At 43.9% G+C, this 16,825-nt stretch overlaps 1 protein-coding gene across 3 annotated transcripts; it reads left to right on the forward strand.

Annotated features, from left to right (window-relative positions):
• The first annotated feature begins 3,418 nt into the window (after positions 1 to 3,418).
• On the forward strand, positions 3,419 to 16,787 carry LOC123799689 (uncharacterized). Of its 3 annotated transcripts, XR_015725257.1 has the most exons (6): positions 3,419 to 3,458; positions 4,691 to 4,775; positions 5,879 to 6,005; positions 8,427 to 8,540; positions 10,434 to 11,688; positions 16,658 to 16,787. XR_015725257.1 is itself a non-coding variant. In XM_087863690.1 (5 exons), the coding sequence occupies exons 2-5, from the start codon at positions 4,743 to 4,745 to the stop codon at positions 11,486 to 11,488; spliced, it is 1,329 nt and encodes a 442-aa protein (XP_087719816.1). In that variant the 5' UTR covers positions 3,419 to 3,458; positions 4,691 to 4,742; the 3' UTR covers positions 11,489 to 13,648. The 3 variants fall into 3 exon arrangements, 2 of the variants coding, with proteins under 2 accessions (XP_087719816.1, XP_087719817.1); XM_087863690.1 differs by lacking the exon at positions 16,658 to 16,787 and having other exon boundaries at positions 10,434 to 13,648; XM_087863691.1 differs by lacking the exons at positions 3,419 to 3,458; positions 5,879 to 6,005; positions 16,658 to 16,787 and adding an exon at positions 4,501 to 4,592 and having other exon boundaries at positions 10,434 to 13,648.
• Positions 16,788 to 16,825: the final 38 nt, after the last annotated feature.

Here is a 16,825-nt window from a genome sequence, read left to right on the forward strand (position 1 = left end):
AGCCCAGGTGTAGCTCTTGTTTATTTTTATAATTGGAGAGGGCAGTGGAATGGACGTAAGGCAAGGCAAATTTGCATATCTGATTACAGCAAATATGGGAATTCTGTCTGATGCTTCCTCCACTCCACCCCATTCCGAAAGTGGGGGAGAAGATGAAGTAGCAGGTGCCTGAGGAGCTCAGAGGTTACAAATATCCTCCTGGAGAACTGGATAGAAAGCTGCCTATAAACAGAGGCATCCGCGGTAGGGGTTCGCCCGGGGCAGGAGAACAGGGCCAGGGGACAGCTTTGGTTCTTCATTCCTCGGCCTCCCTTCATTTTTACTCCAAATGTCTCCTCCCACCTTTTGAAGGACGCATTCGAGTACCCCTTTGGTATCTAAGGGGGCGGGGCCTCCGAAAACGGGCTGGGCCTCGGGTTTTCCGCTACGCCCGCGGCCTTCTGGGAATCGTAGTTTTCTGAGGGCACTGTGCGCAGGCGCTCCGTGGTACTTGGTCCTTGCGGGGCCGCCGCGAGCCGGTTGGCACCCAAGGTGAGGAACAGGGGTCGGGTGTGGTGGGAGCGGCGGCCGGGGGAGGGAAGGACCGGGAAGGAAGGAGGGATGCGAGGCGCGGTGACGTGAGCGTGGAACCGAAATGGGGTGTTTCGAACTATCCCTGGCCCCTACCCCCAGGCTGACCTTGATCGGACCTGCTGCGGGGCAGGGGAGGAGGCGCCAGGGGCAGGCCCCGCGCAACTCAGGATGAAGAAGTGTTTGAGGTGAAGTGAGATGTCGCTAGCCTGGGCCCGGAGTGTGCGATGACGTACTCTGGGGTGCGCAGGGCTGCGCTCCGCGGTGCGTATCCCCCGGGTTGAATGGCGCATTTCCTCCCCTGGCCTTCCTTTCCGAAGCTCGCCTTGCGGTCCTTCCCGTGCTTACCCGTGGTAAGGGTTCAGTGCACCAGGATTGAACTGACTCCGCGGAAACCTGCTGGCCCATCTTTCCCGGAAAGCACCTCAGTTGCTCATTTCTCTCTGTTCCCTGGGCCAGGGCCAGGCGTTTCAACCTCTTACACCCGGCTTGTTGGAGCTGCCCAGTGGCGCTCTCTCTTCTGAGTGCTGCCTTACAACGCCATCCAGACTTTCGTGCAAAACTTGGTATTTCAGTTAGTCTGCAAATAGTTTTTGAGTACTAACTGTGTTGAAGTAGCTTTCTTAGTGGGAGGAAAGCAAGATGTGGCTCCCAAGATTTACCACCTACTTGGAAAGATAAAGATACAAAGATACGTATATACTGGGTGATTGAATCAGAAATCTGAGAGTTCCAAAGATAAAGACCCTGACTCTTTGTTTGGTGATGTTGATCCATTTGGTTGTAGATTGGAAAAGAGTTTATAGGCTTGACTGGAAATGCCCATAGCTTATTTTAATGACACTGGTGGGCATCTTAAGATTAATACCACCTTTTGGTTCTGTGAGGCACGATGGATGCTGTGTCCTCTGTGTGCCTGCAGGACTCCAAAGAGCTCTTCAGAGGAGAGGTCTGGTGGCAGAAAATGAAAAATGAAACCTCAGGTGAGGAAGGTAGAAGCTTGCCTTTGCTACCTGTCTTAGGTAGCAAATTACAGAAACCTAGCTCAAACTAGTATGAGGGGGATTCATTTTGAGGATACTTGGTTAGCTCATGGAGCCCCAAAGAAAAGACTACAGGTGTGTAAACTGGAACTGGGGACAAAATAAATTCAGGACTCTGTCTTAACCCCTTGCCTCTGCTTCTGTATGTACTTATGTTTCATATTTCCCAGTCACTGCTGGCTGGCTTTTTCTGCTCTCAGATGGCTTGACAACATGTGACTGTCGAGGGCTCCCAAGTTTTCATGCTCTCAAGTGGAGCCTCATGAGAAGAGACTGACCTCTTTTGCTTGGTTCCACTTGCAAAATTCCATGGGAAAGACTAATTGGATCAGATGTCAATCAGCTTTAGCCAGGAAATAGAGTCAGTTTTTATTATTGTATGGATGTGGGTAAAGCTATTTCCTTGAAAAGCGTAAAGTGTTGGCAGAGCTGAAGAGACAGAATAATAGCCGCTGCTTGGTGCCTGTCACTCACCTTGAAATAGGACTACTAAGAAAATTACTTTATGTAGAGTAGTAGGCCTGTCCTGGCTATAGTCCCTTTCTCTGAGAACTGCTCTTTGTGCTCCTTGGGAATGGTGGAGTGGACAAGAGGTAGAAACATGATCTAAGGTCAGTAGTCTCTCAATGGCTAACAACCAATAGGGCCTTGAAAATTCTAAGTAGGAGACAAAGAGACCATGGCCAGTTAATTGTGGGTGTTAGATCAGTAAGCCCAGGAGGGCTGGGAGTTAAAGACCTCATTGAAACTTATCTGTATAGAGGACAATTTTCTGAGAACATTCCTCTGAGAACTCTGAGAACATTCTCCTGGGGACTGAAGAGATGCAAGACCCATTTAGCCCTTGATGGCTTGCACCCTTTGTTTCAGCACCATTCTCATTTGTCACCTCCAAGCACATGTCAGATGGCCTGCATACACAGAAATTATAAATATAATCTTGCTATTGGCCATCCTCAATGTCCAAGATGGCATACCCAGGTTCTCTATGTAGAGATCTTAAGAGCAAGAGATAAAGATGTGCAGCACCATTATCCTTCAGTGTCCAGCGGGGTACACAAGTCTGTTCATGAAAAAAATAAAATCTGATTGGTAGTAGTTCACAACCATAATTGGAATCCAGAAGATGGTGCCAAAAAGGATTTATCCCACTGGATCGTCTGGATTGTATTACATAGGATCAGCCTCAGATGAGCACTAATGGATCTCTTTACCCTCTTTCTTTTTCTACTCTTCTGTCCTCCCTACTGGTGCTGACTCCATCTTGCAACAGCCTTTGTAATAAAACCCTGACAGAATATTGTTCTAGCATTCTCTGTGGGCAACTTGGAGAGACCATTGTTCCTGACTCCACTCCTGGAAGGGTTTTTCAGATTCCCTGAATAAAACTTCTGTCAGGTGAATGAATCTTTCTCTTGAGAATATTATTATCTCTCATGTCTTCCAGGTACTGTTATGTCACAGGTTGTCTCCATATCAGGCCCAGAGATGAGTAGGATTAGAGAGAAGAAGACAGATTTTCTTCATCCTGTTCCAGATGTATAGTTACTCTGTGTAGTCTGCCTTCGCTTTTTGATATTTGACTGCTGAGAGCTTTTAAGACTCACCCTTTCTTCCCCTTGTGTTCCACACCTGGACAAGCTGATAAGGACGCCTGAATGCTCTCTCCCTGGGCATTGGCAAGAAATCCAGATCGCAGAAGCCCCTTCCTGTGGGCACGTGGGAACACTCACCCTGGCCCTAACCACAGTAAAAACCCAGGCCAGTCTCCTTCCCTCACTCTCTCAAGCCATTTTGGACCTGCTTGAGAGAGCTGCCCTGGTCTCTCCCAGAGACCTCAGTTACGTAAGTAATAAACCTTTTCATACCCTCAGTCTGTGTTTGTGTGTGTGGTATCATCATTCTCAATATTGGAACCAAACTGGGTGGGGCCTATCTGCCTCTGCAGGTAACCATTACACTCTGGATACCCTAGCTCTCTCGCTAATCCTTTATTTCCCATGGTCTTCTGTGACGCCAGCCAATGCTGTAGTGGCAGTGGTCAGTCAGTCCATCCTGGCTGGTCCTACTGCCCTGCTTCTCCTGCTGGAGAAGCAATTGTATTTAGTCCTGGACTCACCATTGAATAGCTGGGTGTCATTTTGCATATAGCCTCCTAGTTCTGTGGAAACTTTAAAAATGACTAACAGAGGTGCCTGGCTGGCTCAGTTGGAGGAGTGTGCAACTCTCCATCTCAGGGTTGTGAGTTCAAGCCCAATGTTATGTGTAGAAATAATAAACTAAAAAATAAACAAACTTTTAAAAAATGACTCGAACAACAACAACAAAATGACCCTAAAGAAACTGGCTGGAATTTCTAGAATCTGGTGTCTGACTCCATTTCTTGGTTGGGTGAGACCCAGTCACTTTCTTGAACCCGTACTTAGGGACCTTTGGCAACCAGGAAGGAATTAGGACAGGAGGCCAGTGCTCTTGAGATCCCAGTAGGGGCCACAGATGTCATGAGGCCTAGATGCTATTTAATTACAATATCCTTATAATGCCCACTGTACCCTAAAAATAACACCTGAGCTGGCTTGAACGTATTTCTGGTCCTTTAGAACTAAATAAAACTTGACTAATACACTAATTCACTTTTACTTTTTTATTCTTGATCATATAGGCTTCACATTTGCTTTTTAAAAAATGTTAGTATAAACATTTCTCCTAGTCATCTTGAATTTGAAAATCAAATTGATTATTAAATTGCTTATTAATGTCAAATACTACAGACTACAATGCTTATTATAGATTTATAAAATGGGGTAAAAATTAAGTTCATTGTAAACTTTTTGATTTTTTAATAGTTTTCTGATTTGGGTTCTGTTCCCAGGAAGCTGCTGACTCAGGAACAGCATTGTGGCAATATCCATAATTTCCATCTCCTGGGAAAGGGTGAATTTACTCCTAGGCTTGCTTTGCTCTTTGTAGAGTATGAGAGTAAGGGCTGTTTCATATCTAATTGATACATAGAGATTTTTAGCCTGGGTCAGAGAACTACAAAATGGGATTGGTCTCTTCCATGTTTCCTTCTCTAGCTCTGCCAACTCTGGCCTGGGCCTTTTCCAAGAGAACATAGAAGAGGAGAGAATGGCAGCTGTGCCTCTAACAGCCAGACGGCAGGTGAGTTGGACTTTCTTCAGTCAGGAGCTTCTTTGCAAGCCTTGGAGATTCATCCCATTATGGTAGAAGTTGGGCTCTGTAGAGAAGACTATTACGTTTGCTGGCTTCAGATTCTCTTCTTTCTCACCATACAACACAGCTGTAGGGATCTTCCTTCTGAATGGCCCTTCGTAATGTCTTGGCGACTGGCCCCATCATGTGTTTTGTAATGGTTGGGGGGCAGAGGATTGAGGCAGCTCTGCCCTTAGCAGTGAGCTCGGGGAGTGCTTAGAGAACTTTCATGAGAATGTAAAAATTCTGAATCTTCTAGTCTGGAATGTTATATTCCTTTCAGAGGGTCACCGTATTTTTTATCTTTTTTTCCCCAGTTTTAGTTCTAAAAAGTATCTTCTGTTCCTCGTATACTTATCGCGGATCTTCCCTTGATTTGAGAATCAGTTGTTCAGGCTGAGACCTCATGGATCCATGAATGTTAGAGCTGAAAGGGAATTTAAAGATCATCTCATCTAATTCTTTTATACTTTAAAAAAATTGAGGCTAATAACAGTGTCCCTGAAGTTTGGAGGCTCTGCCATGGATGTGAGGACATGAGGCCATCACCAAGAGTTTCATCCCTCAGGTCACAACGTGTACCTCTTTTTTTTTTTTTTAAGATTTTATTTATATATTTGAGAGAGAGAAATCCAGCATGAGAAGGAGGGAGGGCAGAGGGAGAGGGAGAAGCAGGCTCCCCGCTGAGCAGGGAGCCCAACGTGGGGCTCGATCCTAGGACCTGGAGATCATGACCTGAGCAAAAGGCAGACGCTTACCTGACTGAGCCACCCAGGTGCCCCATCTTCTACTTTTTTTTTTTCCTAAGTAGTCTCCAGTGTGGAGCCCAACGCAGGGCTTGAACTCACAACCGTGAGATCAAGAGTCACTTAACTGACTGAGCCACCCAGGTGCCCTTCAGACCTGTACCTCTTACGTCAAATATTCAGTGCCCTTACGTCATTAAAACCATGTCTTTTCTATTCCATATGTCTTCTGGTGCTGTATTCTTTTCTCTTCCTCATTGAGACATAAAAGAAGACACATAGGTAAGAACGTGTTTGTCTTTTCAGAAGTCACTCAAGTTTAAGGATGTGGCTGTGAAGTTCTCAAAGGATGAATGGAAGCGACTGGTCCCTACTCAGAGGGCTCTTTACAGGGAGGTGATGCTGGAGAACTATCAGGGTTTTATTTCTTTGGGTAAGCATGACTTTCCTCGGTGACTCAGAATCTGCCTTTGGGTGTGTGTGTAAAGAAGGTGGCCCTTCTTTTCTTACTGGGGCAGAATTGTACATCTTTGGATAGATCCCCAGCAAGGGTGTAAATGGATTGTGAGTTTACCTTTTGTTGTTTGTGTTTAACTAATGGCTGTCAGTACTGTCAGTAAATGGCCTTTTTGATCTGGGTAGAATCTGTAGGATAAGTGAAGTTTGGTCTGAGACCCTAGCTTTAAGTAAAAAATTGTATTATATAAAATGGAAAATGGGTACCCCCTTTCCTGGGAATTTTCATAAGCGGGGAACATCAGATAAATGTTTATCTCTGTTTTGCCTAAAATTGTGGAACAATGGAAACAACGCAGGCACTTGAGAATAGGGATTTGGGTAAATGAATCATTGTACGTCCATAATGGACTGCAGTATAGTATGGGCCTTGACCATGAATGATATTTATAGAGTTAGAAATTGGGGCGCCTGAGTGGCACAGCGGTTAAGCGTCTGCCTTTGGCTCAGGGCGTGATCCCGGCGTGGGATTGAGCCCCACATCGGGCTCCTCCGCTGTGAGCCTGCTTCTTCCTCTCCCACTCCCCCTGCTTGTGTTCCCTCTCTCACTGGCTGTCTCTCTCTCTGTCAAATAAATAAATAAAATCTTAAAAAAAAAAAAAGAAATAATTTATGATATATTGTTAGATGATAAAAGCAGTATACGAAATGATTGGAACCTGAGTACATTTATAACATATATCTATATGCATAGAAAAAGTCTGGAAGGGGCACCTGGGTGGCTCAGTAGGTTGAGCTGGCTCAGGTCAGGATTTCAGGGTCGTGGGATCGAGCCCCGTGTCAGGCTCAGCTCAGGGTCTGTTTATCTCTCTCCCTCTGCTCCTCCCCCTGACTCGTGCTCTCTCCCTCTCTAAAAAGTAAATAAAATCTTAAAAAAAAAAAAAAAGAAAAAAGAAAAAGTCTGGAAGAATCTACACCAAAATTTTACCCCTAATTATCTTTGACTAGTAGGCTTACAGGTAACTTTTTCTCTTTTTTATATTTCTTATTGTCTACAATGAACATGAAATATTTTTTTTAATTAAAAAAAATTTTTTTAGAGAGAGAGTGCGCGTGTGTGAGGAGGGCTGGGGGGGGGGTGCGGTGCAGAGGGAGAGGGAGAGGGAAAGAATCCAAGCAGGCTCCATGCTCAGTGCAGAGCCTGACACAGGGCTCTATCTTAGGACCCTGAGATTACAATCTGAGTTGAAATCAAGAGTTGGACACCCAACTGACTGAGCCCCCCAGGGCCCTGAACATGAAATATTTTTAAAACTACGAAGAAGATGGGGAAACATCTTTAAATGCATGGTGATTAACACCAAATTTAGTATAGTAGTGGCTTCATGGTGGGGAGGGAGAGGAGATGAGGGAGGGGCTTCAATCTTAGTGTTAATGTTTATTTCTTAAGTTAGATGGTGGGTTCATAGGTGTTCATTTTAGTCTTTATGCCTTTTGTATGTCTTAAACATTTAATAAAGCATTTAAAAACTAAATACAGAAAATTTATGTATGTCACTATATAAAGTATATATATATGACATTTATAAATGTCACTACTTTATTTTTTTTTAAAGATTTTATTTATTTATTCGACAGAGATAGAGACAGCCAGTGAGAGAGGGAACACAAGCAGGGGGAGTGGGAGAGGAAGAAGCAGGCTCATAGCGGAAGAGCCTGATGTGGGACTCGATCCCATAACGCCGGGATCACGCCCTGAGCCGAAGGCAGATGCTTAACCGCTGTGCCACCCAGGCACCCCTATAAATGTCACTACTTTAAATCATTAAAAGCCAAAGACATTATCATTTATCTTTTTAAGGATTTCTAAAAAATTGTTTATTAATGTTTTCTGTTTTAAGCGTTTAATATTAACTGCCCATAAGTTGAATAATATTTCTTAAACTGTTTCAGTTTGATTGGTAGTTGCATCAAATTCAGTATAATTGCACAGAAGTATAATTAAGGGATACAAATCTATTATTTAAAAAACTACAAAAGAAAGTCAGGTAGCTTCTTCACCTTAGTTGCTTGAGGTGCAGAACCTTCTCCTTATTTCACTTCTCTAAGCTAAGAATTTTCCCTCAACTCACAAGAATATTAGTTTCATCTGGGGGAGGTTCCTAGATCAGAGAAAAATTGGTGACCTAATTCAATAGATCTGATTCAGATTTTCTAAAAGTCAGTACTGATTTCACCTTCAGAAAAGGAGAATTAGCAGCTTATTTTAGAAATTAGAATATGCTTTTTGGATACTTCCATTTTCCTCTCTAGAGAGTAAGGGGATCTTATTAAACCCTGGGATGGTTGTGAATTTCCATCCCAAACAGCCATTTCTCATTTTATCCTTTGTGAGCAGGACTTCTAGTTCCTAAACCTGATGTGATTTTCCAGTTGAAGAGAGGTGAAGAGCCATGGAAACTTGATTTTCAGGAAGATGAAAAAAGTGAAGTCCCAGGAAGCACTTTTCCAGGTATGTGTGAACTGGGAGGATGGGATTTTGCTGGACAGTTCACTTTGAGACCACTCCTTGGGATAGTCTTAGGCCTGTGGAGATGGTCACTGTTATACTGGGCCTTTGTCTGGAAAACTCATGCCCAGATAGCCACGTGGCTTTCTGGTCACCTTTATCAGGTTTTTGCTCAGATGCGCTGCCTCCTCAGTCAGGCCTGCCCTGATGACCATATCTGTAATTGAACTCCCTCCGTCTCTTTTCTTCTCCCCACCCTTTGCACTACCTAGCTCTCTTCTCAGGTCTGTCTTCTTAACATACTATGTTTTTACTTCTTTATTTTGTTTCGTGTTTGTCCATACCTACCCTGATGAAAAAGTAAAATCATGAGAAGTTTTATGTTGTTCACTACTGGATCCCCAATGTTTATTTTTTTTTTTTTTAAAGATTTTATTTATTTATTTGACAGACAGAGAGACAGGCAGCGAGAGAGGGAACACAAGCAGGGGGAGTGGGAGAGGAAGAAGCAGGCTCCTAGCGGAGGAGCCTGATGTGGGGCTCGATCCCATAACGCCGAGATCACGCCCTGAGCCGAAGGCAGACGCTTAACCGCTGTGCCACTCAGGCGCCCCTGGATCCCCAATGTTTAGAACAGTACCCGGTACATAGCACACACTCAGGTATTTGTCAAATACACGAACAGGTAGCAAAGTCCTTACCTGTTGGAGGTTTTGGGGCAGGGAGCTGAGGGAGGGTTGAAACCTATTTGTATTTAACTCTGGTAACACTTTTTTATCTTTCCTACTTACTTTTACCGTTTCTCTTTCCTCTTCCTTTAAAAGCCATTGTCATTGATGGTTCACTTTCTCAGGTCCTAGCCAGTTTTCCCACCTATTCTCTGCTGTTTAAACTCGTTGACATGTGAGGTGCCTGGGTGGCTAAGCCAGTTAAGTGTCTGCCTCTAGCGCAGGTCATGATCTCAGGGTCCTTGGATCGAGGCCCACATTGGGCTCTCTGCTCAGTAGGGGGTCTGCTCCCTCTCACTCTCCCTCTCTGTTCTCTATCAAATAAATAAATAAAATCTTAAAAAAACAATTAAACTCACTGACATGCAATTAACTGCCCAGTCATTTCCATGCTTCTTTGTGTATCCCCTATTTTTCTGCGTGTACCTCTCCCTGAAATGCTCTTCTTTTGGTTATTCGCATGGTTAATGTATCTTCCAGAGCTCAGCTTAAATGTCACTTCTTGGGGCGCCTGGGTGGCTCAGTCATTAAGCATCTGCCTTTGGCTCAGGGTGTGATCCCAGGGTCCTGGGATCGAGCCCTGCATTAGGCTCCCTGCTCCACTGGGAAGCTTGCTTCTTCCTCTCCCACTCCCCCTGCTTGTGTTCCCTCTCTTGCTGGCTGTCTCTCTCTCTGTCAAATAAATAAAATCTTTAAAAAAAAAAAGTCACTTCTAGATGACCATTAAGTTTTCCCTCTAAAGAAGACCCCACTCCAACTTCCATTCATTATTTCCTTCACTGCACTTACCATATCTGTTACATTTTATTTGTTTACTCTTTGTCTTCTGTCATGTAGAATATAAGCATCATGAGGGCAGGGACCATGTCTCTCTTGTTCAGTAGAGTCCCAGTGACTTCTGTGCCTAGCATTTTATAGGCACCTAGGAAATATCTAATGAATGAACAACGGAAACTTGTTTGGTGGGCTAAATGTGCACCTTCTACTTCTCTTCTCTGTTCTTCTCCTCTCCTCTGCCATTTTTCAGCCTCTCTGTGATGTTTTTCTTTTGAGGAGTTACCAATAAACCAGGCAGTATTTTGTATTCATTCTTTTCTTAACATAGATAATATTCTTTTTTTCACTAGCATTAAGACCCAGTTATATCTGTAATTTCTATTTGTTTTAGACCAAAATGCTAGACTTGAGAGCCAGGACTCAACTCAAAGGCAGGATGTTTCTAAAAAAGCAAAGTCACAAAAGACATTAATGGAAACACTCAGAAAATATGGTCCTCTGGGTCCTGTACTTGGCCCAGAAAACCTTGAGGGCACCAAGAAAGAACATCTTTCAGGGGAGACTTTGAAGAAATCCTCCCTCAAGGAGGACTTGCAAAGATCCACTCCTGCCAAGAAAACCAACAATAAGGGGAGAAACCTTGAATGCGGCATATGTGGGAAGACCTTATATAACCACTTATCCCTCACTCGTCATCAAAGGACTCACACCGGAGAGAAGCCCTATAACTGTCAAGAGTGTGGGAAAGCCTTCAGCTATAGAAGTAGTCTTAAGAAACACCTGATGTCTCACACTGGGAAGAGCCCCTTTGAATGCAGTGAATGTGGGAAAACGTTCTATGACCGATTAACCCTTACTGAACATCAGCGAACTCATACCGGAGAGAAGCCCTTTAAATGTCACGAATGCGGCAAGGCTTTCTTTGTCCGCTCGTCTTTTACTCGCCATCAGAGAATTCATACTGGAGAAAATCCTTACATGTGTACAGAATGTGGGAAATCCTTTAGCCAGAAAAGCATCCTCGCTCGCCACAAGCTCACTCACACTGGAGAGCGGCCTTACGAATGTAAGGGGTGTGGCAAAGCCCTGTTTGACCGCTCCTCCCTCATTCGCCACCACAGAGCACACACAGGAGAGACTCCTTTTGAATGTAACGAGTGTGGGAAAGTTTTCTTTGACCGCTCATCCCTTAATCAGCATCAGAAAATTCATAGTGGAGACAAGCCCTATAAATGCACCGAATGTGGGAAAGCCTTCCTCCAGAAGAGACCGCTTACTCAGCATCAGAGAGTGCATACCGGAGAGAAGCCCTACGAATGCAGCGTGTGCGGGAAGGTGTTCAGTTGCAAGTCCTCTATCATCCAACATCAGCGACGTTATGCCAGGCGGGCTTCAGAATATCACAGAGGTGCTTCAGCCCGGCAGGGGACCCCCAGAGAGACTTAGACACTTTTGTTCAAGATAATGAAGATTTGTGTTTGAGCACCTTCTGACTGCTGCTTATTCTCATGCCTCCATTTGGTACTAGAGTCTCAATAAATAGTCTCAAGGGACCATGCCATAGACTTCCCCTGGGATGCCTCATACTTAGTATAATACTCTGAGGATCCCCAGATTGGTCAGAAGCTCTCCGATCAATATGTTTTGTAAGTGTTTGAAGGGGACCCTAAGATAAGCATCACATGTTTTTATTTACTTATTTAATTTATTTATTTATAGTTATTTTATTTCTAGACTGCTCCGTAAGAATGGGAACTATTTCCTATCTGTGCACTGCTGTGTCCCCAGTGCAGTGCCTGCCACTTACTCCATATTTTCTCAGTGAATGAATACCTATCTAATCATGAGAACTTGAGTCCCCAGTCAGAACTACTTTCTAGAACTAGAAACTTCAGTAAGAAAATTAACATGAAGCCAATATGTATGTAGGACCGTAAATAATCCACTTTTCTTGGAGGTTTCTGGAGTCCTGGTTTGGGTATGCCCTTGTTCTTCACTCAGGATCCTTAGTTCCCCTGAATTTTGTCTCTTCTGCCCTCTAACCTGAACTTTAGGCTCTAGTAGACTAACCTATCACCCTTGTTTCTTGGTTAGTGGTTGTGTTTTTGTTTTATATTTGTTTAATCTCATTGATAACTAAAATTCCTTAGCCTGGCTATGACATTCCATCCATACCCTGGACACAACAGCTTCCCTTTCTCATGATTTATTCACCTATAACTGAAGGGAAAAATAGTCACACCAAAGGTTCGAAGTCCAATTGTGATCAAGCTGTAGCCATGGCAGCTGGGTGGGGTTCCAGGCTGAAGAAGTCAGCCACAGTGAACCAGGAGATGGGGCCATGTCTAATCTCAAAGAATATCACAAAGCCAAGTTATAACTCCAGGCATAGCTCATCCATGAGTAGTCATCCTTCAGTACTAAAGCAGCTGACGTGAGGATGTAACTGAGAGCCAGGCCACCACATCCTATTAGACATGATGTCCTTCTTGCCAGAACATCAGTATCTGTGAAACCAAAATGCAGACTGTCCTATCCACACCCACACAGTGGAGACATAGATTGGCTTCCTCACACCTACATCTTGAGAATTGCTCCTTAGTAATAAAGCAATAATTCCAGAGAGCAGCTGAAAACGTGAGCACCTGGATGAGGAGGACAGGTTCCTCACATCTTGGTGTTTTTTTTTTAAAAGCACAGTTTTAATTTCTTGCACCATAGTGGTATTACAATAGATGAAGAATAGAGAATTAGCATGGCACTCTCTTCTTTCACCTTGTTAATGGACAGGAATCTGGAACCTCAGGCAGGACAGATGGAGGCCACAAAAAATCAGTCCCCATGATGATCAAAGATCTGACCCCTTGTATGATGCCCAACCTATTGCACATGCCGTAGGTATCATGTAAAGATGTGGATTCCTTGCCATCACACGTGTGTCTAAAACTTGTGCAAAGTCTGCAGAAGAGGCAATTGACCAAATATCCCAGGATCAGTAGTTCAACTTATTGAGCCATTTTACAGAACCTCATTATTAAGTAACTTGCAAAAGCCAAAGTATTGATAATAAGCATTGACTAATGCTTACAGTGGCAGAAGCTGTTAGTTGCCTAACTTGTAGTCATACTTCTTTTCTTTCTTTACAATGGGAAATCCAAGTCTCTTCTGAGCAATAGACTGCTCAGCTATATTGCTCAGCCTCTCTTGTAGTGAGGTATGGCCAGTCAGGCCAATGAAATATTGATATATCAAATGTCAAGACAATAGTATATTAATATATCAAATACCAGGCAAATGATATATTGATATAATTGGATTTTGTTGGCTAGGACTTCTGGAAAGGCACCTTAAAAGGGAGGGACAGCTAAGAAACCTCCTTTTGCCTTTGCCTTTCCCTTCTTTTCTACCTGGAATGTGGATTTAGTGGCTGGAATTCCAGCAGCCATCTTGTGACTTTGAGGATCTAAGCCATGCCTGAAGAATGGGAAAGAAGAAAAACAGAAGACCTCTGATTCCTTGATAATCTGAGGAGATTTCATACCAGCTCTGGACTGCCTACTTCTGATCTTGCATGAGAGAGAATAAACCCTATGTGTTTAACTACTATATTCACAGCCAAAGGAAATTCCTGTTGAAGTTGATGGGCAAAGAGAAGCAGAAGGAATTTATCTGATCAGATTCCTCCTGTTTCCCTCATACTTTCAGGTTGCTTCATCCAGCCACCCCTAGGGAGGCCAGATCCCACAGCCCAGTGTGTGGCACTTCAGCAAGCCTGGAAGTGGTGCAAGGAACCAGAAACTTGAGCTGTGCAGTCGTTTGGCCTGTGGCAAGCAATGGGGAGAGACTGGCACTCCCAGACAGATAACTGTCCAGCTGAAGCTGGTGCAATCCAATGTCTCAGGCAGCTGAGGTGGAGCAAAGCGCTGAGGGTATGTGCACAGGCCCAAAAGTAACATGTAACTTGACTAGGCACATACTGATGCCTAATTTATTGCCTTTGCTATTTATTTCACTGATTGCCTATTTCAAGTATGCCTTCTTCTCTCCCTGAGACTTGTAGCACCTCTCTCTTCTGTTGAGTCTCATGTCTCTGAGACCCCCACCTGTTTGCCACCCAAATCCCACCTTTACATTTTCAGTTTTGCCCTCTTCCATGGTGACGAAAGGATTCCTTGTTTATCTCTCTGCGTATCAACTTTCACCTCAAAGTAAATGGCCTTTTAAGGCATTGTAGCTTTTTAAGGAATGAGAAGATGCTTTCCTGTTGGGATACTGTGGCAAACACGAAGACAGACTAGAAGGAAACAGAAGCCCTCACTAACTTTAGGAAAACCCTTAAGAGAATATGGGGACTCACTGGGGACCAATGGATTTTTATCTTAAAGTATTCCAACTCCACTCTACTGTGGAACACCAATATATGTTTTTGGGCCAGCTGGTAGTGTCCAGGGCTACGTGATTTCTAAAGTAGGGCCTCTGTCAATAAAAGTAGAGTTACGAAGAAAGTCCAAGTTTTCCAAAAGCACACAAATGAAAGCCAAGAAAAGCAATGAGGACAATATTAGTTTCAGGCAGTTACACCTTCTGTACAAGCACAGAGAAGAATATACTCAGTTACGGATCATCTAAGTAGCAGTAAATACTCTGGGATACTTCTCGCATGGAGCTTAATCTGTGGTGTATGTGTGTTGGGAGACACCCAATAAGCAAAATTAATTATATGTTAGAAAGAGATAAGTGCTATGGAAAAAAATAAAGAAATGGTCAGTGAAGGCTTCACAAAGGAGGGAAACAAAGGCTTGGAGGAGGTGAGAGAGCAAGCCATGTGTTTACCTGGGGGGTATCTACCCAGGATGTCTATCTAGGCAGGGGAACAGTGCAGAAGCTCCATAGGGAAGCATGCCTCACTCAATTGAAGAATGACAGGCCAGGGTGGCTGCAGCAGAACAAATGATGGGAAAGTGGTAGAAGGTGAGAGCAAAGAGTTAGTGTGTGTGGATTTTGCAGGGCTTTGTGGGCCACTGTAAGGACTTTGGCTTTGTTCTGTGTTAGGAGAGCAATTGTGTTGAGAATAGGATGTATAGGGCAAGAGTAGGAGTGAGGCCAGTTAGCAGGCATTTGCAGTGATCCAGGCAACAAATGATAGGTGCTTAGACCAGGGTGGCAGCAGTGGAGGTGGCGAGACGTGGTCCGATTCTGCATGTATTTTGAAAGTACAGCCAACAGGATTTGCAGAGGAATTGGACGTGGGTTGTGAGATAAAGAGAAGAATGATGACTCCAAGGTGTTTGAACTGAGCAAGTAGAAGGATGAGTTGCCATTTACTGAAGCAGGGAAAACTGCAGGAGGAAGAGATATGGCATTGGGGGAGGAAGGGCATCAAAAGTTCAGTTTTGAACATTCTATCTTAGAGATATTCATTAAACATCCAAGTAAAGAGATTGAGGAGATAGCTCAAGGTCAGAGGAAAAGCCCATGTTAGAGATACAAACTGGGAATTGATCACATTTGAATGGTATTTAGAACATCTAGATTGAACAAGATTACTAAGAAGTAAGTGTTCACAGAAAAAGAAGAACAACCCAAGGATTGATCCCTGGGACATTCCAACATTTAGTTGGTTCCCAAATGAGCAGCTTTAGCAGTCCTTGGGAACTTACTAGAAATGCAAAATCTGCCCCACCCCAGAATCCTGAATAAGTGTAGATAGAGTTCATCACTGTGTTTTGACAAGTCTTCCAGGTGATTCCGATCAAGGTACGGTTTGGGAATCACTGGTTGGGGAGAAGAGGAGTCTACTCAGACTGAGAAGGAGTGACCAGTCAAGGAGGAAAATCAGAGTTTTTCCAGGAGGAGGGAGTAGTCAGTTTTATCAACTGCTGGTGATAGATAAAGTGAGAGGAAGACTGACCGATTTCGCAACAAAAGAAGGGGGATTTCTGTGACGCGGTTGGTTAACAAAAGGAAGGAAGCTATTCCCAGGTGTTCCAGACAAGTCAACTAGTGGTGCCTTTCATGTACAACAGTTTTTCAAATAAACTGTCCACTCCATAGCTCCTGCTAATGGAGGGGAGGAGTTTGATGGGGGGAGGCTCCTTTCCACCGTTCTTTGAGCTGGTAGGGCTGTGTTCTCTACCACATGCCCTCTCTCACCTCAGCCCTAGCTGATTGGACCAAAAGCAGCCAACCTTACAAACCAGTTAGGAGGTAAGTGTAGCTGTCTATATAACAAACCCAGTGTAATAGCGGCTTATATAAAACAGAAGTTTACATCTCTCTCACATTAAAACTCAAGCTCTGTCCCACCAAACTGTCAGGGGTTCAGTTCCTCCTATGGTGTTGGTTTGCCATTCCTCGGGTGTTAACCTTGTCCACGTGGTCCACGCTGACTTGTGTTCCGGCCAGTATGGAGGAGCTTTCCTCTTCCCTTTAAGAATTTGCGCTCATTTCCCTGGCAAGAGGTAGGAGAAGAAATGTAATCTTTACAATAGGAAGCTTTAGGCCTACCTAAAAGTTGGGAACGCTGTTAGCAAAAGGACAAATGGACATTGTGGATTCTATCCAAACAGGGACAGTTAGGCTAATTTGATTTTCTTTCTTGGGAATTCGAACTAGAGAGAAAACTGGCTACTTTATTGTGGGAAGATACGTGAGAACATACAGCCTCCTGAAGATACACCCAATCCCAGCTGACTGCTCCTCGAACTTCTCTGGAGCCTTGAGAGACTTTCATGTTCCAGTCGCCTTGAGGTTAGCGGTACCAATTATTAACTAATAACTTAC

This window comes from Ursus americanus, chromosome 7 (assembly GCF_024610735.1).
Source record: "Ursus americanus isolate L20-20 chromosome 7, mUrsAme1.1.p, whole genome shotgun sequence".
Taxonomy (NCBI): domain Eukaryota; kingdom Metazoa; phylum Chordata; class Mammalia; order Carnivora; family Ursidae; genus Ursus; species Ursus americanus.

Coding starts and splice junctions, on each gene's coding strand:
- LOC123799689 (XM_087863690.1), top strand. CDS start 4,743: ATGGCAGCTGTGCCTCTAACAGCCAGACGGCAG. Junction 6,006..8,426: donor TCAGGGTTTTATTTCTTTGG/GTAAGCATGACT, acceptor CTTTGTGAGCAG/GACTTCTAGTTCCTAAACCT. Junction 8,541..10,433: donor CCCAGGAAGCACTTTTCCAG/GTATGTGTGAAC, acceptor TATTTGTTTTAG/ACCAAAATGCTAGACTTGAG.